The sequence below is a fragment of the Micromys minutus genome (assembly GCF_963924665.1).
Source record: "Micromys minutus genome assembly, chromosome: 2".
NCBI classification, from domain to species: Eukaryota; Metazoa; Chordata; class Mammalia; order Rodentia; family Muridae; genus Micromys; species Micromys minutus.
Window position 1 is genome coordinate 56,814,345 of NC_137971.1, and position 26,204 is coordinate 56,840,548.

General features: G+C 41.8%; 3 protein-coding genes across 3 annotated transcripts; all 3 read left to right on the forward strand.

Moving 5' to 3' along the window:
* Positions 1–766: 766 nt before the first annotated feature.
* On the forward strand, positions 767–1,543 carry LOC308416620 (THO complex subunit 4-like; the record flags this gene model as incomplete). The annotated part of the gene is made up of 1 exon (XM_080911665.1): positions 767–1,543. The coding sequence occupies one exon, from the start codon at positions 767–769 to the stop codon at positions 1,541–1,543; it is 777 nt and encodes a 258-aa protein (XP_080767791.1).
* An 11,186-nt stretch (positions 1,544–12,729) lies between these two features.
* On the forward strand, positions 12,730–13,506 carry LOC308417088 (THO complex subunit 4-like; the record flags this gene model as incomplete). The annotated part of the gene is made up of 1 exon (XM_080912196.1): positions 12,730–13,506. The coding sequence occupies one exon, from the start codon at positions 12,730–12,732 to the stop codon at positions 13,504–13,506; it is 777 nt and encodes a 258-aa protein (XP_080768322.1).
* An 11,219-nt stretch (positions 13,507–24,725) lies between these two features.
* On the forward strand, positions 24,726–25,502 carry LOC308417982 (THO complex subunit 4-like; the record flags this gene model as incomplete). Its single annotated transcript, XM_080913323.1, has 1 exon — positions 24,726–25,502. The coding sequence occupies one exon, from the start codon at positions 24,726–24,728 to the stop codon at positions 25,500–25,502; it is 777 nt and encodes a 258-aa protein (XP_080769449.1).
* Between the last annotated feature and the right edge of the window lie 702 nt (positions 25,503–26,204).

Genomic DNA, 26,204 nt, shown 5'->3' on the forward strand with positions numbered 1-26,204 from the left:
CTTTCCCTGTATCAGGCTGGCCTTTAACTCAGAAATCTGCTTGACTTTATCTCCTGGGATTAAAGTGTGTATCACCATGCCTGGATCTAAACTTAGGTGGGTAGGTTCTTGCAAGAGGATTCTAGAACTTAGAGTTCTGAAACAACCCTTGCTTCACAGCAAGAACACGTCCTGTACCACACTCAAAAGCACATAACAATTAAGCAAGGGAAGAAAAATAATCCTCAGTTTCAGTGATTTTTTTTTAATTAACAAGAGAAATACTTGAGAGATGGTGTGGTGTGGAGATATTCTCACAGTGAACTCTGATTCAATGAATGAAGTGGATGAATGTTACATAGAGATTAAAGTAATGTGGAATGTAACCAACTAATCCACTTCCAAGTTGAGGTTTAGGGTGTGGCTACAACAGGGCGGGGCGAGCAGAGATGTATATAAAACCTTCAAGGAGCCAGAGATCACACTCAGACGTGGAGCCTTGACAGCTGCCTAGTTTGGTTGGGACTCAGAGACCTATCTGCAGTGCTCAGAACTGGTAAGTTATTGGATTTCCTTGGGTCAGGTAGTTTGACATAGACAAATTCAGACTCCAGAATAGGACCAAAATGGTCATTTCTGCCTCCTTAGAGGAACCCATTGAAGACCTTAGATGTAATTCCAAGTGAGATTTTAGCTTCACATCAATGTTAGCCTGTTGATATCATTATTATGCTTGATTTTGTTAAAAGGTCGTTCTATGGATCCGAGGCCCGAATCTGTGCCCACCATGGAAGACAAAATGGATATGTCTTTGGAAGACATCATTCAGCTGAACAGGAGCCAGCCAGGAGGCCGCGGTGGGGGCCGGGGTCGCGGCAGGTTCGGGTCCAAGGGCGACCAAGGCAGCGCAGAGCAGGCACCTGTGCAGGTGAAAGGAGGCAGCAGGCCTAGGTGGAACCGGCCCGCCATCTTCCGAGGCTTCGCAGGTGGCAGAGGTGGCAGGAACCGGCCAGCAGCATACAGCAGACCTAAACGCCTTCAGGACAAGTGGAGGCAGCATGACCTATTGGACCGCGGCTTCCGGGGTGGAGCCGGTGTGGAGACCTGTGGGAAGCTGCTGGTGTCAAACCTGGACTTCGGAGTGTCAGACGCTGATATACAGAAACTCTTTGCCGAATTTGGAACCTTGAACAAAGCCGCTGTGTGCTATGATCGCTCTGGACGAAGTGTAGGGACAGCACTTGTGTACTTTGAATGGAAAGCCGATGCCCTGAAGGCTATGAAGCAGTACAATGGTGTCCCTTTGGATGGCCGCCCTATGAACATCCAGCTCGTCACATCACAGATCGATACAAGGCGAAGACCCGCACAAAGCATAAACAGAGGTGGCATGACAAGAAATGGTGGCTCCGGGGGTTTTGGTGTTGGTGGCACCAGGAGAGGGACTCGTGGAGGCACCAGGGGAAGAGGTAGAGGCACAGGCAGAGACTCAAAGCAGCAGCTTTCTGCAGAGGAGTTGGATGCCCAGCTTGATGCTTATAATGAAATGATGGACACCAGCTAAACAACCAAGCAAATCCGCACGAGCAACAGGACCCAGGAGCCTCGTTTCTGACGTGTAGATGAGGGAGGCTTGAACCCGGACTGTGCGGACAATGGTGGATTTGTTTTTCTTTTTTTTTTCCTGTTTTCCTGTTTTGAAATGGGACCTAAGGACTCATGTAAAGGGTTTCTTTTCTTTTTCCCTTTAATTCTGAAACAGATTGTTTTGTAGTGAATTGTATTAGAGATACATTTTACTGGTCGCTGTTGTAAAGAAGGTGGTACTTTCAACATTGCCATAATAAAATAAAAATGTGTGTTAAAAAAATAGAAAGGTCTTCCTATGTTGAATATCTCTTCTAGAAACGGCTGCGTTTCTCTAGGTAGGCTGGAAATCAAGATTCCGCTGACGCAGCAGCCTCTTCAGGGCTAAGATTAACAATAGCATGTTCCCTCCTATTTTCATTCTCAGAAAAACTTGCCTTTGTTTGTTTCTGTGAGATCCTGGCTCAGGCTGTAGAGCTGTAGACCATGTATGTTTGATCCTCTTTAGCTACAATAAATAAAAGCATATTTGTGTGTTACTCAAATACCTTACCTTAGGCTTTGCACTGCATCATTTTAAAATAGCTTTGGGGGATCCGCCCGGAAAGCCCATGTGCTTGGTCCAATGCTCAGGGGCTTTGCCATCTGGAACAGCAGAGATCCAAGAGCACAGGTCAGGTGAGATTGTGCTGTGAGTAACCAAAGCACAGAGAGGGGTAGTTGGAGCACTCGGGAAAAGGTGCCTGCCACAGTAGGGCCAGATACTGGCAGAGGGACTGGGAATCTTCCTTGAAAGCTTGGGCTCGCTGACTAAACTCACAGGCCCACAGTTAGGCACAGGACCTATTGAGTCGCTACCCAGGTCTGCCCTGGAAAGGCAGTGCTTAATGTTCAACTCTACAGATCCTCTTCCACCTGGACCACATGGTAACCTGGCTCATAGGTCCAGGGAGAGCACACTGGGAGCTCTCAGAGAGCAGAAAGTACTGTGCTATCTGCAAAAGTGTGCTCTTTGGCCTAGGGAAAAAGCCAGGTCCCTGCCAGTAGTACTCAGGACCTGTGGGTACAGGGCTGAGCTCCCAGAGGAGTCTCACAAGAGCTCCCAACCTGATCCCACAATGACAGAGCTGAATCACTGCAAACAGAACTCACTGCTTGCCCACTAAAGGCTGAACACCCAGAAGTAATTTTTCTTCCTGAGCCTATGGTCCCGCCAGATCCACAGGAGAGACAGGAGCCAGTCACTGACAACAAGACCAGGTATAATCACAGAAACAAGATGGCAAGAGGATAACAAAAGCAATGGAACAAAGACAACCTGGCCTATCAGAACCCAGCTCTCCCACTACAGCAAACAGTAGATTGCCAAACACCCCGGAAAAAAAAAAAAAATACTCTGACTAGAAAACATACCTCAAGATGATGATTGAGATCTTCCAGAAGTTCATGAATAACTCCCTTAAACAAGCACAAAAGGACACACATAAACAAATAGAAGATTTGAAAGAGGAAACATGAAAATCAATCAAAGAACTACAAGAAAACACAACCAAAGAGATGAAGGTATTGAAAGTGGAAATAGAAACCATAAGGAGATCTCAAAAAGAGACAACTCTGGAGATAGAAAACCTATAAAAGAAATCAGAATCCCCAACAGACTACAAGGGATGGAAGAGAGAATCTCAGGGGCTGAAGACAACATTGAAATTATAGACAAAACATTCAGAGAACATGCAAAAACTTATAAGCTCCTAACCCATAATGTCCTCAAAATCTGGGAGATCCAGGAGATCCAGGACACAATGAGAAGACCAAACCTAAGAATAATACAAATAGAAGAGGGTGAAGAATATAAACTAAGAGGCACAGTAAATATCTTCAACAAAATCCTAGAAGAAAGCTTCCCTACCCTTAAGTATGAGATGACCATGAGCATAAAAGAAGCCTACAGAACTTCAAATAGATTGGACCAGAAATGAAATTCTTACCGACACATAATAGTCAAAATGCCAAGTGTTCAATACAAAGAAGGAATACTAAAAGCAGTGAGGGAGAAATATCATGTAACATGTAAAGGCAGACCAATCAGAATTACATCTGACTTCTCAACAGAGACTATGAAAGCTAGAAGATCCTGGACAGGCATCCTACAGACCCTGTGAGAACACAAATGTCAGCGCAGGCTACTATACCCCGTCAAACTCTCCATCATCATAGATGGAGAGACCAAGATATTCCAGGAAAAATCTAAATTTACACCATATCTGACCACAAATCCAACCCTACAAAGAAGAATAGATGGAAAACCCAGCACAAGGAGAGAAACACATCCTAGAACTAGTGAGAAAAGAACTAAGCAAGAAAACCAAAAGAAGAAAGAGACACAGACATAATTCTCCCCCTTAAAGCAAAAATAGGAGGAAACAGCAACCACTATTCTGTAATATCTGTTAACATACATGGACTCAATTCCCCAATAAAGAGACATAGACTCCTGTCAGACTGGATAGAGAAACAGAATCCAGACTTTTGCTAGATACAGGAAACTCATCTCAGAGTAAAAGCCTGGGAAAATCAACATCCAAGCAAACGGCCCCAAAAATCAAGCTGGGGTAGCCATTCAAACATTGAATAAAGTAGATTTTCAACCAAAAGTTATCAAAAAGAGAAGGAAAACCACTTTTTACTCATTACAGGGAAAATTTATCAGGATGAATTCTCAGTGCTTCACATATACGTTCCAAATACAAGAGCACCCATATTCTGAAAGAAACCCTACTAAAGCTCAAAACATAAATGGCACCACACACAACAATAGTGGGACACTTCAACACCTCACTCTCATCAATGGGCAGATCATGGAGGCAGAAAGTGAACAAGGACATAGTAAAACTAGCAGAGGTTATGAACCAATTGGAATGAATAGACATCTACAGAACATTTCTCCCTAAAGCAAAAGAATACACCTTCCCAGCACCTCACGGAACCTTCTCAAAACTGACCATACAGTCGGTCACAAAACAAGCCTCAATAGATATAAAAAGATGAAATTACTCCCATACATCCTATCAAATCACCATGGACTAAGACTGGACTTTAATAACAACAAAGACAACAGAAAGCCCATAGACACATGGAAGCTGAACAGTGCTCTACTCATCCATAGCATGGTCAAAGAAGAAATAATAAAAAAAAATTAAGGATCTTCCAGAGCTTAATGAAAATGAAAGCACAAAGTACTCACGACTATGGGAATCAATGAAAGCAGCACTGAGAGGAAAACTCATAGCCCTAGTGCCTTCAGAGAGAAACTGGAGAGAGCATACACTAGCAACTTGACAGCACAGTTGAAAGCACTAGAACAAAAAGAGGCAGCTACACCCAAGAGGAGTAGATGGCATGAAATAATCAAACTCAGAGTAGAAATAGTCCAAATAGAAAAAAAAGTACCATTGAAAGAATCAACAAAACCAGGAGTTGGTTCTTTGAGAAAATTTACAAGACTTGTAAACCCTTAGACATACTAAAGAGACAGCAAAGAGAGAGTATCCAAATTAAGAGAATCATAAAAAAAGTGGACACATAACAACTGAAACTGAGGAAATTCAACAAATCATCAGATTCTCCTACAAAAGCCTATACTCAACCAAAGTGGAAAATCTGGAGGTCATGGATGAATTCCTACACAGATACCAGATACCGAAGTTACACCAGGACCAGGCAAACCACCTAAACAATCCCACAACACCTAAAGAAATAGAAGGAGTCATCAAAAGCCTCCCCACCACATAAGGCCCAGGGCCAGATGTGTTCAGTGCAGAATTTTATCAGACATTTATTGATGAACTAATACCAATACTCTCCAAAGTATTCCACAAAAGAGATTCAGTTGAAACACTTCCCAACTCCTTCTTTGAAGCCATGTAATCCTTATTCGTAAAGCACACAAAGTCTTACTCGGAACGAGAACTTCAGACCAGTCCCCTTCATGAACATTGATGCATAAATACTCAAGAAAATTCTTGCAAACCGAATTCAAGAACACGTTAAACGACCATTCACAAAGATCAACTAGGCTTCATCCCTGGGATGCGGGGACAGTTTAATATATGGAAATCCATCAACGAAATCCACCATATAAACAAACTCAAAAAAAAAAAAAAAAAAAAAAACACACACACACACACACACACACACACACATGATCATCTCACTAGATGCTGAGAAAGCACTAGACAGCATTCAATGCCCCTTCATGTTAAATGTTTAGAAAAGATCAGGAATCTAAGGCCCATAACTAAACACAGTGAAAGCAATATAGAGTAAACCTATAGCCAACATCAAATTTAATAGTGGGAAACTTGACGAAATCCCAATAAAATCAGGCACTCGACAAGGCTTCCCACTCTATCCCTACCTATTCAACATAGTCCTGGGAGTCCTGTCCACAGCAATTAGACAGCAAAAGGAAATCAAAAGGATACAAATCTGAAAGGAAGGAGTAAAAGTATCACTATTTGCAAATGACATGATAGTATATTTAATTGACCTCCAAAATTCCACCAGAGAACTTTAAAGCTGATAATCAACTTCAGCAAATTGGCTGGATATAAAATTAACTCAAACATATCAGGAGCTTTCCTCTACTCAAAGGATAAACACACTGAGAGAGAAATTAGGGAAAAGATACCCTTCACCATGGTCACATACAATAGGAAATACCTTGGTGTGACTCCAACTAAGCAAGTGAAGGACCTGTATGAGAAGAACTTCAAATATCTGAAGAATGGAATTGAAGGAGATCTCAGAAGATGGAAAAATCCCATGCTCATGGGTTGGTAGGATCAACATTTTAAAAATGGCCACTGGACCAAAAGTAATATACTGATTCAATGCAATGCCCATCAAAATTCCAACTCAATTCTTCATAGAGTTGGAAAGAGCAACTTGCAAATTCTTCTGAAATAACAAAAAACCTAGAATATCAAAATCCATACTAAACAACAAGAAAACATCTGAGGGAATCACCATCCCTGACCTCAAGCTATACTGTAAGGCAGTTGAGTTAAAACCCACATGGTACTGGTACAGAGATAGGCAGGTTGATCAACAGAAGAGAATAGAACATCCAGAAACGAACCCTCAAACATATGGTTACTTGATTTTGGACAAAGCAGCTGGGAACATTCACTGGAAAAAGGACAGCCTCTTCAACAATTGGTGTTGGCTCAAGTGGCCCTCAGCATGCAAGAGAATGAAACTAGACCCTTTCTTATCTCCTTCCTTGTACAAAGCTCAAGTGCAAGTGGATCAAAGATCTGCATATTAAACCAGGCACACTGAAACTATTAGAAGAGAAAGGGAAAACCTTAGAACACATAGGTACAGGGGAAATTTTCCTGAACAGAACACCAATGGCTTTTGCTCTAAGGCCAAAAATCAAGAAATGGGACTTAATGAGATTGCAAAGTTGCTGTAAGGCTAAGGACACTGTCAAGAAAACAAAACGGCAGCCAACAGATTGGGAAAATATCTTTACCAACCCCACATCTGAAAGAGGTCTGATATCCAATTGATACAAAGAACTGAAGAAGTTAGATGCCAGATGATCAAACAACCCTGTGAGACAATGGGGTACAGAGCTGGTCAAAAAATTCTCAATTGAGGAATATCAAATGACCGAGAAGCATCTATGGAAGTGCTCAACATCCCTAGTCATCAGGGAAATGCAAATCAAACAATCCTGAGATTCCACCCCAAACCAGTCAGAATGGCTAAGATCAAAAACTCAGATGACAGCAGTTTCTGGCGAGGAAGCAGAGAAAGAGGAATGAATACTCCTCCAGTGTTGTTGGGGTTGTCAGCTGGTACAACCACTCTGGAAATCGGTCTAGCGGTTCCTCAGAAAATTGGACATAGTCCTAACTGAAGACCAAGTAATTCTACTTCTGGACATATACCCAAGAGATGCTCCAACATAAAATAAGGACACATGTACCACCATGTTCATACCAGCCCTATTTATAATAGCCAGAAGCTGGAAAGAACCCACATGTCCTTCAGTAGATGAATGGATACAAAAATTGTGGTATATTTACAGAGTGGACTAGTATTCAGCTATTAGAAACAATGATTTTATGAAATTCCTAGGAAAATGAATGCATCTGAAGAATATCATCCTGAGTGAGGTAACCCAGCTACAATAGAACAGACATAATATGCAGTCACTGATAATTGGATACTAGCCACAGAAAGCTCTGAATACCCCAGAAACTACTCACAGGCCATATGAAGCTCCAAATAACAACAACAACAACAAAAACAAGAAGAAAATCTAAAGCCCAAAAAGGGAGTCAGTCATTCTTAGGAGAAAAAATAAGTGTAAAGTACCCTCTCAGAGTATGGTATACCTGGACCTCAAATCATTAATAATTCAAGAGCTAAGAATATAGTCTTCTTTCAAGTTTTGGTATTCAAAAATTATCATGTTTAATCTATACACACTAATTGTACTAGCTAGATTTTCGTCAACTTGACACATGCTGGAGTTATCACAGAGAAAGGAGCCTCAGTTGAGGATATGCCTCCATGAGATCAGCTGTAAGGCATTTTTCTCAACTAGTGATCAAGGGGCGAGGGCCGAGCCATTGTGTGTGGTGCCATCCCTGGGCTGGTAGACCTGGTTATCTAAGAAAGCAAGCTGTGCAAGTTGAGCAAGCCAGAGGAAGCAAGCTAGTAAGTAACATCTCTCCATGGACGCTGCATCAGCTCCTGCTTCCTGACCTGCTTCAGTTCCTGTTCTGACTTCCTCTAATGATGAACAGCAATATGGAAGCATAAGCTGAATAAACCTCTTCCTCCGCAACTTGCTCCTTGGTCATGATATTTGTGCAGGGATAGAAACCCTGACTAAGTCAGCAAGAAAACTCTGACTGTTTACAAGGTATGTGTTGTTCTACATATACTTTATCTTTATGGTAACTAGTAAGATTTCAATGCATACTATGAAACCTCTAAAAGAATTAAGTGCTGACAAAAATATATTCATATAGTTTTATGACAAAATGCTTTAAAAAATCTGTACATGGATCTCTTCTTTTAAAATGAAGTTGTATAAAAAACAGCTTTGGTTTTGGATAGGGTCTATTTTGGGGCTGGGAAAAGGTTGAAAACTGTAGGAACCCACTTTCATCATTCTACATAGTGGGAATTCAATATTGATCCACAACACGTGGGTTTGTGTATGTGTGTGTGTTTGGGGGGGGGGGTGATCACTGACATTTCCCTGGAAAAACCCTGTAACTCATGCAGTGAACTCCTTGCTTGGCATCCACAAAACCAAAATTTACATATCACTGCATAATTGAGACAGATGTAGGCCCACCTGTATTCCTGGAACGTGTAAGTCTGTGTAAAGGCTGAGAAATCCAATGTCATCTTTTGCTTCAATAGAAAGTGTGAGGCAAGCTAGCACTGAATTAAGATGTTCTCAAAACAGTTTAGAAAGTATGTTATGAAGGGACATGCAAAACTTGGGTTTTAGAATGTTGGAGGGCATTTCAGAAAGATAGGATCACTGGGATTGTAGAGATTCTTAGGATTAGATGATGTCTTTGTTAGGGTTTACTGCTATGAACAGACACCATGACCAAGGCAAGTCTCATCAATAACAATATTTAATTGTGGCCTTCTTGAAAGTTCAGAGGTTCAGTCCATTATCATCAAGGCAGGAGCATGGCAGCAACAGGCAGGCATTGTGCAGGAGGAAATGAGAGTTCTACATTTTCATCCAAAGGAAGCCAAGTACAGACTGGATAACCTCAGGCAGCTTGGAGCAGGGTCTGCTAACCTACCCCCACTGTGACACACTTGCTCCAGCAAGGCCACAGTTTGTAATAGTTCCACCCTCTGGGCCAAGCATATGCCAAACACCACATTACACTCCCTGGCCCACATAGGCTTGTATAAACACATGAGCCTATGGGGGGCCACACCTAAACATAGCAGAATGAAAAAGTACATTTAGCTCATCTTTCAAAGTCCCCATAGTCTGCAGCAGTCTCAACAATGTTAGAAATGCAAAGTTCAAAGTCTCTTCTAAGATCCATCCAATCATTTAACTTGAATTCAGAGCAAGACAGGAAAGCAGCTGGGGAAACTCCAAACCCTGCCATCTCCATGTCTGATATCAAAGCAGTCTTCAGATCTCCAACTCCTTTTTCATCTTTGTTGACTGCAACAAATTTCTTTCTCCTGAGCTGGTTCCACTTCTCGTTCACAGCTTTCCTTGGCAGCTATCCTGAGACAGGTCTTCAACATCTTTCAGTGTCCAAGGCAGCTTCAATGATGCAGCTTCTGGTTTCAATATCTGGGAACCACACATGATCTTCTGGATTGCTTCAAAGGGCTGGCATCATTTCTCAAGCTCTGCCCTCTGTGTCACTTTAAGCTCAGGATGATGCACTATACTGTTTTTGTTGGTTTTGGTGATCATCGATGGTACAGGTATCTCCAATACCCTGAGGTCTTTTAATGCAAGTAGCCTCACCAATAGCCTCTCACGGGTTCCCTTCAAGGTGCCAAGCCTCAAATCTTTTGCATGTCCCCTTCATTCCTGGATTTTCAACTACAACTTGTCGGGAGCCATAACAGAACAAGCTAATAACTAGCAGGTGATCATCCTGAGATGGCCAGCCTCAGGTTATTATATAGTCTGCAACTGGTTCGTCCTCTTTGAACAAGAATGTTAGGAATTCATTTTAGGAAAGATCCCTGCTATTAATATGCCTTTCCCATTATTTTAAACATATATAACAATCATTAAGTTCTAGCACACTCCTTTAGAGCAGATTTCTGCCGATCTCTGAAGATGTACTTTCTTGTAGTGATGATAAATAGACTTAGAAATGACTTAAGTCATAAGGATGAGCCATAAGATTCCTGAACTTATAACTGATTATTAAGCTCTTTTATAGTGAGACTGCCATTAGGTCAGAACTGAGAGCCAAAACTGTAATGAGAACTTTGCCAGTCTCCTAAGTGACAGCTGTTAATTACTCTTAGATTGTCACCAGACTTTCTCCTACTCAGAGCACATTCCAAGAGGATGTATTATTATTAACCAAAGGTCATAAAAAGGGAACCTACAATTTATTATAGGTGCTAGTGCAGAGTATAAAATATTGACTGTTTATCTATCTATACAAAGCTTCAGTGAAAACTTAGTTCTAGTATTAAGCCTTCAGTGAACCCGTGGAGCTGAGACACGTGATGCAAGTTTAGCCAGATAATCGCTCCTAATGGATATGCTTGTAAAATTCTCTGTTGTAGACTTCTATTTCAATTTATGATTTGACTTTTGGTGTGAACTTGTGATAAGCTTTGTAACATGTGATCATGTATTCTGAAAGATGTATGGGTATGGAGGACAAGGAGAAGTTATTCATTCTATCCCCCCACTACCCCCACACATTCCCTTTGGAGGATTTTCATAGGACACTTTTACTACTTAGCAATTAACATTATAATCACTTTTCTAAGTGTCCCTTTTTCTTCCTGTGACTACCTTCTAGCCGACTAAAAGTTAGAGGTCAGCAGTTTCAGCTGAGTTAGTACAAAGTCTATTTACTTAATTTCTTGCTGTTTTAGGAAGAGGTGCTAAGTGACAGAGACTGCACTCTCTGGCTTAAGAGACCACAGAAGGCAGGACAGACACAATAGCATAGTAACTTAGACTTAGATAGTAAAATTTATTATACAGCAACCCTCAATATCTCATCTAAATTTTAACCACCAACCAAGCTCTTCCTCCTCTCTGGTCTCAAGAAGAAAAAAGAGCCCCCATGCTGGGGCTGGATCCTCGCAACATTGTACTTTCATCAATGGGATTCCATGGTCTCTCACAAAGCCAAGCCTCAGCTGTCTTTTGTGACACCATCAAAACCAGTGGCCCATGGGTGACTCTTAAATATCACCAAGTACAGTTGCAGTATGAGGTACAGATACCCTGGCTATCTCTGAAACACAACATATTTGTGGTCTCAGAAAACAATTCCCAGAAGATTCGACCACAGTCGGTTCTTCATCCCCTCTAATCAATCAGTTCCAGATGGCAGGCTTCAATTATCTAAAGGGCTCTTCTACTCTTAACTATAAAGCCAGAAACACATAGCCAAAGTTGTCAAGTCCTTCTGCTTGCAGAAGCTGGAAAATGGCCCTCTAGTTCTGTTACATTGTCCCTTGCTTCCTCTTTTCTAGGTCCTTCATTGATTAAGCTCAGCTGTACTGGATCTTGCTCTGTCGATTGACCTTGAACTCAGAAACCTGCAGACTTATCTCTAAGGATTAAAGGTGTGTACCACCATCCTGGATTTAAGCTTCTCTTCACCCAGAGGTATCCTGTCTCAGGCTGATCTTTAACTCAGAAATCTGCTTAACTTTATCTCCTGGGATTAAAGTGTGTATGACCATGCCCGGATCTAAACTTAGGTGGGTAGGATCTTGCAAAAGGATTGCTAGAACTTAGATTTCTGAAACAACCCTTGCTTCACAGCAAGACCACTTCCTGTACCACACTCAAAAGCACGTGACAATTAAGCAACGGAAGAAAAATAATCCTCAGTTTCAGTGATTTTTTTTTTTTAATTAACAAGGGAAATACTTGAGAGATGGTGTGGTGTGGAGATATTTTCACAGAGAGCTCTGATTCAATGACTGAAGAGGATGAATGTTACATAGAGATTAAAGTAATGTGGAATGTAACCAACCAATCCATTTCCAGGTTGAGGTTTAGGGTGTGGCTACAATAGGGCGGGGCGAGCAGAGAGGTATATAAAACCTTCATTGGAGCCAGAGATCACACTCAGACGTGGAGCCTTGACGGCTGCCTGGTTTGCTTGGGACTCAGAGACCTATCTGCAGTGCTCAGAACTGGTAAGTAATTGGATTTCCTTGGGTCAGGTAGTTTGACATAGACAAATTTAGACTCCAGAATAGGACCAAAATGGTCATTTCTGCCTCCTTAGAGGAACCGATAGAAGACCTTAGATGTAATTCCAAGTGAGATTTTAGCTTCACATCAATGCTAGCCTGTTGATATCATTATTATGCTTGATTTTGTTAAAAGGTCGTTCTATGGATACGAGGCCCGAATCTGTGCCCACCATGGAAGAGAAAATGGACATGTCTTTGGAGGACATCATTCAGCTGAACCGGAGCCAGCCAGGAGGCCGCGGTGTTGACCGGGGTCGGGGCAGGACTGGGTCCAAGGGCGACCAAGGTAGTGCAGTGCAGGCACCTGTGCAGGTGAAAGGAGGCAGCAGGCCTAGGTGGAACCGGCCCGCCATCTTCCGAGGCTTCGAGGGTGGCAGAGGTGGCAGGAACCGGCCAGCAGCATACAGCAGACCTAAATGCCTTCAGGACAAGTGGAGGCAGCATGACCTATTGGACCGCGGCTTCCGGGGTGGAGCCGGTGTGGAGACCTGTGGGAAGCTGCTGGTGTCAAGCCTGGACTTCGGAGTGTCAGACGCTGATATACAGAAACTCTTTGCCGAATTTGGAACCTTGAACAAAGCCGCTGTGTGCTATGATCGCTCTGGACGAAGTGTAGGGACAGCACTTGTGTACTTTGAATGGAAAGCCGATGCCCTGAAGGCTATGAAGCAGTACAATGGTGTCCCTTTGGATGGCCGCCCTATGAACATCCAGCTCGTCACATCACAGATCGATACAAGGCGAAGACCCGCACAAAGCATAAACAGAGGTGGCATGACAAGAAATGGTGGCTCCGGGGGCTTTGGTGGTGGAGGCACCAGGAGAGGGACATGTGGAGGCACCAGGGGAAGAGGTAGAGGCACAGGCAGAGACTCAAAGCAGCAGCTTTCTGCAGAGGAGTTGGATGCCCAGCTTGATGCTTATAATGAAATGATGGACACCAGCTAAACAACCGAGCAAATCCGCAGGAGCAACAGGACCCAGGAGCCTCCTGTCTGAGGTCCAGAGGAGGGAGGCTTGAACCCGGACTGTGCAGACAGTGGTTGATTTGTTCTTCTTTTCTTTTACTTTTTTCCTGTTTTAAAATAGGATCTAAGGACTCATGTAAAGGGATTCTTTTCTTTTACCCTTAAATTCTGAAACAGATTGTTTTGTACTGAATTGTATTGGAGATACATTTTACTGGTCGCTGTTGTAAAGAAGGTGGTACTTTCAACTTTGCCATAATAAAATAAAAATGTGTGTTAAAAAAATAGAAAGGTCTTCCTATGTTGTATACCTCTTCTAGAAACTGCTGTGTTTCTCTAGGTAGGATGGAAATCAAGTTTCTGCTGACCCAGCAGCCCTTTCAGGGCTAAGATTAACAATAGCATGTTCCCTCCTATTTTCATTCTCAGAAAAACTTGCCTGTGTTTGTTTCTGTGAGATCCTGGCTCAGGGTGTAGCGCTGTAGACCATGTATGTTTGATCCCCTTTAGCCACAATAAATAAAAGCATATTTGTGTGTTACTCAAATACCTTACCTTAGGCTTTGCACTGCATCATTTTAAAATAGCTTTGGGGGATCCGCCCGTAAAGCCCATATGTTTGATCCAATGCTCAGGGGGTTTGCCACCTGCAACAGCAGAGATCCGGAAGCACAGGTCAGGTGAGATTGTGCTGTGAGTAACCAAAGCACAGAGAGGGGTAGTTGGAGCACTGGGGAAAATGTGCTACCCACAGTAGGGCCAGACTCTGGTAGAGGGACTGGGAATCTGCCTTGAAAGCTTGGGCTCCTGACTAAACTCACAGGCCCACAGTTTGGCAGAGGCCCTAGTCAGTGGGAACCTAGGTCTGCCGTGGAAAGGCAGTGCTTAATCTTCAACTCTACAGATCCTCTTCCACCTGGACCAGATGGTAACCTGGCTCATAGGTCCAGGGAGAGCACACTAGGATCTCTGAGAGCAGAAAGTACTGTGCCATCTGCAAAAGTGTGCTCTTTGGTCTAGGGAAAAAGCTAGGTCCCTGCCAGTAGCACTCAGGACCTGTGGGTACAGGGCTGAGCTCCCAGAACAGTCTCACAAGAGCTCCCACACCTGATCCCACAATGACAGAGGTGAATCACTGCAAACAGAACTCACTGCTTGCCCACTAAAAGCTGAACACCAAGAAGTAATTTTTCTTCCTGAGCCTATGGGCCCCCCAGATCCACAGGAGAGACAGGAGCCAGTCACTGACAACAATACCAGGTATAATCACAGAAACAAGATGGAAAGAGGATAACAAAAGCAATGGAACAAAAACAACCTGGCCTATCAGAACCCAGCTCTCCCACTACAGCAAACAGTGGATTGCCAAACACCCCGGAAAAAAAAAATACTCTGACTTGAAAACATACCTCAAGATGATGATGGAGATCTTCCAGAAGTTCGTGAATAACTCCCTTAAACAAGCACAGGAGGACACACATAAACAAATAGAAGATTTTAAAGAGGAAACATGAAAATCAATTAAAGAACTACAAGAAAACAAAACCAAAGAGACGAAGAAATTGAAAGTGGAAATAGAAACCATAAGGAGATCTCAAAAAGAGACAACTCTGGAGTTAGAAAACCTATAAAAGAAATCAGAATCCCCAACAGACTACAAGGGATGGAAGAGAGAATCTCAGGGGCTGAAGACAACATTGAAATTATAGACAAAACATTCAGAGAACATGCAAAAACTTATAAGCTCCTAACCCATAATGTCCTCAAGATCTGGGAGATCCAGGAGATCCAGGACACAATGAGAAGACCAAACCTAAGAATAATACGAATAGAAGAGGGTGAAGAATGTAATCTAAGAAGCACAGTAAATATCTTCAACAAAATCCTAGAAGAAAGCTTCCCTACCCTTAAGTATGAGATGACCATGAGCATAAAAGAAGCCTATACAACTCCAAATAGATTGGACCAGAAATGAAATTCTTACCGACACATAATAGTCAAAATGCCAAGTGTTCAATACAAAGAAGGAATACTAAAAGCAGTGAGGGAGAAATATCATGTAACATGTAAAGGCAGACCAATCAGAATTACATCTGACTTCTCAACAGAGACTATGAAAGCTAGAAGATCCTGGACAGGCATCCTACAGACCCTGTGAGAACACAAATGTCAGCGCAGGCTACTATACCCCGTCAAACTCTCCATCATCATAGATGGAGAGACCAAGATATTCCAGGACAAATCTAAATTTACACAATATCTGACCACAAATCCAACCCTACAAAGAAGAATAAATGGAAAGCCCTATACAAGGAGAGAATCTACATCCTAGAACAAGTGAGAAAAGAACTAAGCAAGAAAACCAAAAGAAGAAAGAGACACAGACATAATTCTACCCCTTAAAGCAAAAATAGCAGGAAACAGCAACCACTATTCTGTAATATCTGTTAACATACATGGACTCAATTGCCCAATAAAGAGACATAGACTCCTATCAGACCGGATAGAGAAACAGAATCCAGAATTTTGCTGGATACAGGAAACTCATCTCAGAGTAAAAGCCTGGGAAAATCAACATCCAAGCAATCGGCCCCAAAAAACAAGCTGGGGTAGCCATACAAACATTGAATAAAGTAGATTTTCAACCAAAAGTTATCAAAAAGAGAAAGAAAACCACTTTTTACTCATTACAGGGAAAATTTATCAGGATGAATTCTCAATGCTTCACATATATGTTCCAAATACAAGAGCTCCCACATTCATGAAAGAAATCCTACTAAAGCTGAAAACATAAATGGCACCACACACAACAATAGTGGGACACTTCAACACCTCACTCTCATAAATGGGCAGATCATGGAAGCAGAAACTGAACAAGGACATAGTAAAACTAGCAGAGGTTATGAACCAATTGGAATTAATAGACATCTACAGAACATCTCTCCCTAATACAAAAGAATACACCTTCTCAGCAACTCACGTAACCTTCTCAAAAACTGACCATACAGTCGGTCACAAAACAAGCCTCAATAGATATAAGAAGACGGAATTACTCCCATACATCCTATCAGATCACCATGGACTAAGACTGGACTTTAATAACAACAAAGACAACAGTAAGCCCATAGACACATGGAAGCTGAACAGTGCTCTACTCATCCATAGCATGGTCAAAGAAGAAATAATAAAAAAAAAAATTAAGGATCTTCCAGAACTTAATGAAAATGAAAGCACAAAGTACTCACGACTATGGGAATCAATGAAAGCAGCACTGAGAGGAAAACTCATAGCCCTAGTGCCTCCACAGAGAAACTGGAGAGAGCATACACTAGCAACTTGACAGCACAGTTGAAAGCACTAGAACAAAAAGAGGCAGCTACACCCAAGAGGAGTAGATGGCATGAAATAATCAAACTCAGAGCAGAAATAGTCCAAATTGAAAAAAAAAAGTACCATTGAAAGAATCAACAAAACCAGGAGTTGGTTCTTTGAGAAAATTAACAAGACTTGTAAACCCTTAGACATACTAAAGGGACAGCAAAGAGAGAGTATCCAAATTAAGAGAATCATAAAAAAAGTGGACACGTAACAACTGAAACTGAGGAAATTCAACAAATCATCAGATCCTCCTACAAAAGCCTATACTCAACCAAAGTGGAAAATCTGGAGGTCATGGATGAATTCCTACACAGATACCAGATACCGAAGTTACACCAGGACCAGGCAAACCACCTAAACCATCACACAACACCTAAAGAAATAGAAGGAGTCATTAAAACCCTCCCCACAACATAAGGCCCAGGGCCAGATGTGTTCAGTGCAGAATTTTATCAGACATTTATTGATGTACTAATACCAATACTCTCCAAAGTATTTCACAAAAGAGACTCAGTTGAAACACTTCCGAACTCCTTCTTTGAAGCCATGTAATCCTTATTCGTAAAGCACACAAAGTCCTACTCGGAACGAGAACTTCAGACCAGTCTCCTTCATGAACATTGACGCATAAATACTCTAGAAAATTCTTGCAAACTTAATCCAAGAACACGTTAAAACGACCATTCACAAAGATCAACTAGGCTTCATCCCTGGGATGCGCGGACAGTTTAATATATCGAAATCCATCAACGAAATCCACCATATAAACAAACTCAAAAAAAAAAAAAAAACCAAAAACAAAAAAAAAACACATGATCATCTCACTAGATGCTGAGAAAGCACTAGACAACATTCAATGCCCCTTCATGTTAAATGTTTAGAAAAGATCAGGAATCTAAGGCCCATAACTAAACACAGTGAAAGCAATATAGAGTAAACCTATAGCCAACATCAAATTTAATAGTGGGAAACTTGACGAAATCCCAATAAAATCAGGCACTCGACAAGGCTTCCCACTCTATCCCTACCTATTCAACATAGTCCTGGGAATCCTGTCCACAGCAATTAGACAGCAAAAGAAAATCAAAAGGATACAAATCTGAAAGGAAAAAGTAAAAGTATCACTATTTGCAAATGACATGATAGTATATTTAATTGACCTCTAAAATTCTACCAGAGAACTTTTACAGCTGATAATCAACTTCAGCAAATTGGCTGGATATAAAATTAACTCAAACATATCAGGAGCTTTCCTCAACCAAAGATAAACACACTGAGAAAGAAATTAGGGAAAAGATACCCTGCACCATGGTCACACACAATAGGGAATTCCTTGTTGTGACTCCAACTAAGCAAGTGAAGGACCTGTATGAGAAGAACTTCAAATATCTGAAGAAGGGAATTGAAGGAGATCTCAGAAGATGGAAAAATCCCATGCTCATGGGTTGGTAGGATCAACATTTTAAAAATGGCCACTGGACCAAAAGTAATCTACAGATTCAATGCAATGCCCATCAAAATTCCAACTCAATTCTTCATACAGTTGGAAAGAGCAATTTGCAAATTCTTCTGAAATAACAATAAAACCTAGAATATCAAAATCCATACTAAACAACAAGAATACATCTGAGGGAATCACCATCCCTGACCTCAAGCAAATTGCAAGGTAATTGAGTTAAAACCCACATGGTACTGGTACAGAGATAGGCAGGTTGATCAACGGAAGAGAATAGAACATCCAGAAACTAACCCTCACACATGTGGGCACTTGATTTTGGACATAGTCGCTGAGAACATTCACTGGAAAAAGGACAGCCTCTTCAACAATTGGTGTTGGCTCAACTGGCACTTAGCATGCCAGAGAATGAATATAGATCCTTTCTTATCTCCTTCCTTGTACAAAGCTCAAGTGCAAGTGGATCAAAGATCTCCACATTAAACCAGGCACACTGAAACTATTAGAAGAGAATGTAGGGAAAACCTTAGAACACATAGGTACAGGGGAAATTTTCCTGAACAGAACACCAATGGCTTTTGCTCTATGGCCAAAAATCAAGAAATGGGACTTAATGAGGTTGCAAAGTTGAAGTAAGGCTAAGGACACTGTCAAGAAAACAAAATGGCAGCCAACAGATTGGGAAAAGATCTTTACCAACCCCACATCTGAAAGAGGTCTGATATTCAATTGATATAAAGAACTCAAGAAGACAGAGGCCAGATCATCAAACAATCCTGTGAGAAAATGGCAGTCAGAGCTAGTCAAAAAATTCTCTGTTGAGGAATATCAAGTGACTGAGAAGCATCTATGGAAGTGCTCAACATCCCTAGTCATCAGGGAAATGCAAATCAAACAACCCTGATATTCCACACCACACCAGTCAGAATGGCTAAGATCAAAACTCAGAAGACAGCAGATTCCGTCGAGGAGGCAGAGAAAGAGGAATACTCCTCCAGTGTTGTTGGGGTTGTCAGCTGGTACAACCAATCTGGAAATCGGTTGGTGGTTCCTCAGATAATTGGACATGGTCCTAACTGAAGACCAAGTAATTCTACTTCCGGCCATATACCCAAAAGATGCTCCAACATATAATAAGGACACATGCACCACCGTGTTTATACCAGCTCTATTTATATTAGCCAGAAGCTGGAAAGAACCCACATGCCCTTCAGTAGATGAATGGATACAAAAATTGTGGTATATTTACAGAGTGGACTAGTATTCAGCTATTAGAAACAATGACTTTATGAAATAACTAGGAAAATGGATGCATCTAGAGAATATCATCCTGAGTGAGGTAAACTAGCCAAAAAAAAAAAAAAAAAAAAAAAAACAAAACAGTCATAATGTGGAGTCACTTATTATTGGATACTATCCACAGAAATCTCTGAATACCCCAGAAACTACTCACAGGCCATATGAAACTCAAAACAACAACAACAACAAAAACAGGAAGAAAAACTAAAGGCCAAAAAGAAAAAGGGTCAGTTTTTCTTAGGAGAAAAAAAATAAGTGTATAGTATTCTCTCAGTGTATGGTATACCTGGACCTCAAATCATTAATAATTCAAGAGCTAAGAATATAGTCTTGTGGCATGTTTTCGTATTCTAAAATTATCATGTTAAATCTATACACACTAATTGTACTGGCTAGTTTTTCATCAACTTGACATATGCTAGGGTTATCATAGAGAAAGGAGCCTCAGTTGAGGAAATGCCTCCATGAGATCCAGCTGTAAGGCATTTTCTCAACTAGTGATCAAGTGGGGGAGGGCCCTGCCATTGTGGGTGGTTCCATCCCTGGGCTGATAGACCTGGGTTCTATAAGAAAGCAGACTGAGCAAGCTAGAGAAAGCAAGATAGTAAGTAACATCCCTCCATAGCCTCTGCATTACCTCCTGCTTATTGACCTGCTTCAGTTCCTGTTCTGACTTCCTCTAATGATGAACAGCAATGTGGAAGCATAAGCTAAATAAACTTCTTCCTCCCCAACTTGCTCCTTGGTCATGATGCTTGTGCAGGGATAGAAACCCTGACTAATTCACCAAGAAAACTCTGACTGTTCACAAGTTATGTGTGGTTCTACATATACTTTATCTTTATGGTAACTAGTAAGATTTCAATGCATACTATGAAACCTCTAAAAGAATTAAGTACTGACAAAATATATTCATATAGTTTTATGACAAAATGCTTTTTAAAAATCTGTACATGGATCTCTCTTTTTAAAATGAAGTTGTAGAAAAAATAGCTTTGGTTTTGGATAGGGTCTGTGTTGGGGCTGGGAAAAGTTTGAAAACTGTAGGAACCCACTTTCATCATTCTACATAGTGGGAATTCAATATTGATCCACAAATCGTGGGTTTTTGTATGTGTGAGTGTTTAGGGGGTGTTCACTGACATTTCCCTGGATAAACCCTGTAACACTTGCTGTGAACTTTTTGCTTGGTATTCACAAAACCAAAATTTACATATCATTGCATAATTGAGACAGAGGGAGGCATGCATGTATTCCTAGAAATGTAAGTCTGTGTGAAGGCTCAGAAATCCAATGTCATTTTTTGCTTTAATAGAAGGTGTGAGGCAAGCTAGCACTGAATTAAGATGTTATCAAACAATTTAAAAAGTATGTTATGGAGGGACATGGAAACCCTGGGTTTTAGAATGTTCGAGGGCATTTCAGAAAAATAGGATCACTGGGCATGTAGAGATTCTCAGTGGTTACTGGGCATAGAGCAAAGCTGTAGGAGTAGATCATGTCTTTGTTAGGATTTACTGTTCTGAACAGACACCATGACCAAGGCAAGTCTCATCAATAACAATGTTTAATTGTGGCCAGCTTGAATGTTCAGAGTTTCAATCCATTATTATCCAAGTAGGAGCATGGCAGAAACAGGCAGGCATTGTGCAGGAGGAGAGGAGAGGTCTATATTTTCATCCAAAGGAAGCCAGGTACAGACTGGATAACCTCAGGCAGCTTGGAGGAGGTTCTGCTAGCCCACCCCCACTGTGACACACTTGCTCCAGCAAGGCCCCAGTTTGTAATAATTCCACCCTCTGGGCCAAGCATATGCCAACCACCACATTCCACTCCCTGGCCCACATAGGCTTGTTCAAACACATGAGCCTATGGGGTGCCACACCTAAACATAGCAGAATGAAAAAGTACATTTAGCTCATCTTCCAAAGTCCCCATAATCTGCAGCAGTCTCAACAATGTTAGAAGTGCAAAGTTCAGTCTCTTCTAAGATCCATCCAATCATTTAACTTGAATTCAGAGCAAGACAGGAAAGCAGCTGGGGAAACTCCAAACCCTGCCATCTCCATGTCTGATATCAAAGCAGTCTTCAGATCTCCAACTCCTTTTTCATCTTTGTTGACTGCAACAAATTTCTTTCTCCTGAGCTGGTTCCACTTCTCCTTCACAGCTTTCCTTGGCTGCTATCCTGAGACAGGTCTTCAACATCTTTCAGTCTCCAAGGCAGCTTCAATGATGCAGCTTCTGGTTTCAATATGGGGGAACCACACATGATCTTCTGGATTTTTCAAAGGGCTGGCATCATTTCTCAAGCTCTGCCCTCTGTAGCACTTTAAGGTCAGGTTGATCCACAATTTTTTTTTTTTTTTTTTTTTTTTTTTTTTGTTTTTGTTTTGGTGATCATTCACAGATAGTACTGGCATCTCCAATACCCTGGGGTCTTCCACTGCAAGTAGCCTCACCAATAGCCTCTCCCGGGTTCCCTTCAAGGTGCCAAGATTCAAATCTTTTGCATGTCTTATTCCTTCCTGGATTTTCCACTATAACTTGTCCTTAGCCATACAGGACAAGCTAATAACTAGCAGGTGATCATCCTGAGATGGCCAGCCTTAGGTTATTATATAGTCTGGTACTGGCTCACCCTCTTTGAGGAAATGTGTAAGAAATTCAATTTAGGAAAGATCCCGGGTATTAATCTGCTTTCCCCATTATTATTAAACATACATAACAATCATTAAGTTCTAGCACACCCCTTTAGAGCAGATCTCTGCAGATCTCTGAAGATGTACTTTCTTGTAGTGATGATAAATAGACTTAAAATGACTTAAGTCATAAGGATGAGCCATAAGATTCCTAAACTTATAACTGATTATTAAGCTCTTTTATAGTGAGACTGCCATTAGGTCAGATCTGAGAGCCAAAACTGCAATGAGAACTTTGCCAGTCTCCTAAGTGACACCTGTTAATTACTCTTAGATTGTCACCAGACTTTCTCCTACTCAGAGCACATTCCAAGAGAATGTATTATTATTAACCAAAGGTCATAAAAAGGGAACCTACAATTTATTATAGGTGCTAGTGCAGAGTATAAAATATTGACTGTTTATCTATCTATACAAAGCTTCAGTGATAACTTAGTTCTAGTTTTAAGCCTTCAGTGAACGTGTGGAGCTGAGACACGTGATGCAAGTTTAGCCAGATAATCGCTCCTAATGGATATGCTTGTAAAATTCTCTGTTGTAGACTTCTATTTCAATTTATGATTTGACTTTTGGTGTGAACTTGTGATAAGCTTTGTAACATGTGATCATGTATTCTGAAAGATGTATGGGTATGGAGGACAAGGAGAAGTTATTCATTCTATCCCCCCACCACCCCCACCCTTTCCCTTTGGAGGATTTTCATAGGACACTTTTACTACTTAGCAATTAACATTATAATCACTTTTCTAAGTGTCCCTTTTTTTCCTGTGACTACCTTCTAGCAGACTAAAAGTTAGAGGTCAGCAGTTTCAGCTGAGCTAGTACAAAGTCTATTTACTTAATCCCTTGCTGTTTTAAGAAGAGGTGCTAAGTGACAGAGACTGCACTCTCTGGCCTCAAGAGACCACAGAAGGTAGGTCAGGCACAAAAGCATAGTAACTTAGACTTAGATAGTAAAATTTATTTTACAGCAACCCTCAATACCTCATCCAAATTTTAACCACCACCCAAGCTCTTCCTCCTCTCTGGTCTCAAGAAGAAAAAGAGCCCCCATGTTGGGGCTGGATCCTAGCAACAATGTACTTTCATCAGTGGGATTCCATGGTCTCTCACAGAGCCAAGCCTCAGTTGTCTTTCCTGACACCATCAAAACCAGTGGCACATGGGTGACTCTTAAATATTACCAAGTACATTTGCAGTATGAAGTACAACCCTGGCTATCTTGAAACCAAACTTATTTGTGCTGTCAGAAAACACTTCCCAGAAGATTCGACCACAGTCTGTTCTTCATCCCCTCTAATCGATCAGTTCCAGATGGCAGGCTTCAATTATCTAAAGGGCTCTTCTACTCTTAACTATAAAGCCAGAAACACATAGCCAAAGTTGTCAAGTCCTTCTATTGCAAAAGCTGGAAAATGGCCCTCTTGTTTTGTTACATTGTCCCTTGCTTCCTCTTTTCCAGGTCCTTCATTGATTAAGCTCAGCTGTAGTGCATCTTGCTCTGTCGATTGACCTTGAACTCAGAAACCTGCAGGCTTATCTCTAAGGATTAAAGGTGTGTACCACCATCCTGGATTTAAGCTCCTCCTCACCTAGACCTTTCCCTGTATCAGGCTGGCCTTTAACTCAGAAATCTGCTTGACTTTATCTCCTGGGATTAAAGTGTGTATCACCATGCCTGGATCTAAACTTAGGTGGGTAGGTTCTTGCAAGAGGATTCTAGAACTTAGAGTTCTGAAACAACCCTTGCTTCACAGCAAGAACACGTCCTGTACCACACTCAAAAGCACATAACAATTAAGCAAGGGAAGAAAAATAATCCTCAGTTTCAGTGATTTTTTTTTAATTAACAAGAGAAATACTTGAGAGATGGTGTGGTGTGGAGATATTCTCACAGTGAACTCTGATTCAATGAATGAAGTGGATGAATGTTACATAGAGATTAAAGTAATGTGGAATGTAACCAACTAATCCACTTCCAAGTTGAGGTTTAGGGTGTGGCTACAACAGGGCGGGGCGAGCAGAGATGTATATAAAACCTTCAAGGAGCCAGAGATCACACTCAGACGTGGAGCCTTGACAGCTGCCTAGTTTGGTTGGGACTCAGAGACCTATCTGCAGTGCTCAGAACTGGTAAGTTATTGGATTTCCTTGGGTCAGGTAGTTTGACATAGACAAATTCAGACTCCAGAATAGGACCAAAATGGTCATTTCTGCCTCCTTAGAGGAACCCATTGAAGACCTTAGATGTAATTCCAAGTGAGATTTTAGCTTCACATCAATGTTAGCCTGTTGATATCATTATTATGCTTGATTTTGTTAAAAGGTCGTTCTATGGATCCGAGGCCCGAATCTATGCCCACCATGGAAGACAAAATGGATATGTCTTTGGAAGACATCATTCAGCTGAACAGGAGCCAGCCAGGAGGCCGCGGTGGGGGCCGGGGTCGCGGCAGGTTCGGGTCCAAGGGCGACCAAGGCAGCGCAGAGCAGGCACCTGTGCAGGTGAAAGGAGGCAGCAGGCCTAGGTGGAACCGGCCCGCCATCTTCCGAGGCTTCGCAGGTGGCAGAGGTGGCAGGAACCGGCCAGCAGCATACAGCAGACCTAAACGCCTTCAGGACAAGTGGAGGCAGCATGACCTATTGGACCGCGGCTTCCGGGGTGGAGCCGGTGTGGAGACCTGTGGGAAGCTGCTGGTGTCAAACCTGGACTTCGGAGTGTCAGACGCTGATATACAGAAACTCTTTGCCGAATTTGGAACCTTGAACAAAGCCGCTGTGTGCTATGATCGCTCTGGACGAAGTGTAGGGACAGCACTTGTGTACTTTGAATGGAAAGCCGATGCCCTGAAGGCTATGAAGCAGTACAATGGTGTCCCTTTGGATGGCCGCCCTATGAACATCCAGCTCGTCACATCACAGATCGATACAAGGCGAAGACCCGCACAAAGCATAAACAGAGGTGGCATGACAAGAAATGGTGGCTCCGGGGGTTTTGGTGTTGGTGGCACCAGGAGAGGGACTCGTGGAGGCACCAGGGGAAGAGGTAGAGGCACAGGCAGAGACTCAAAGCAGCAGCTTTCTGCAGAGGAGTTGGATGCCCAGCTTGATGCTTATAATGAAATGATGGACACCAGCTAAACAACCAAGCAAATCCGCACGAGCAACAGGACCCAGGAGCCTCGTTTCTGACGTGTAGATGAGGGAGGCTTGAACCCGGACTGTGCGGACAATGGTGGATTTGTTTTTCTTTTTTTTTTCCTGTTTTCCTGTTTTGAAATGGGACCTAAGGACTCATGTAAAGGGTTTCTTTTCTTTTTCCCTTTAATTCTGAAACAGATTGTTTTGTAGTGAATTGTATTAGAGATACATTTTACTGGTCGCTGTTGTAAAGAAGGTGGTACTTTCAACATTGCCATAATAAAATAAAAATGTGTGTTAAAAAAATAGAAAGGTCTTCCTATGTTGAATATCTCTTCTAGAAACGGCTGCGTTTCTCTAGGTAGGCTGGAAATCAAGATTCCGCTGACGCAGCAGCCTCTTCAGGGCTAAGATTAACAATAGCATGTTCCCTCCTATTTTCATTCTCAGAAAAACTTGCCTGTGTTTGTTTCTGTGAGATCCTGGCTCAGGCTGTAGAGCTGTAGACCATGTATGTTTGATCCTCTTTAGCTACAATAAATAAAAGCATATTTGTGTGTTACTCAAATACCTTACCTTAGGCTTTGCACTGCATCATTTTAAAATAGCTTTGGGGGATCCGCCCGGAAAGCCCATGTGCTTGGTCCAATGCTCAGGGGCTTTGCCATCTGGAACAGCAGAGATCCAAGAGCACAGGTCAGG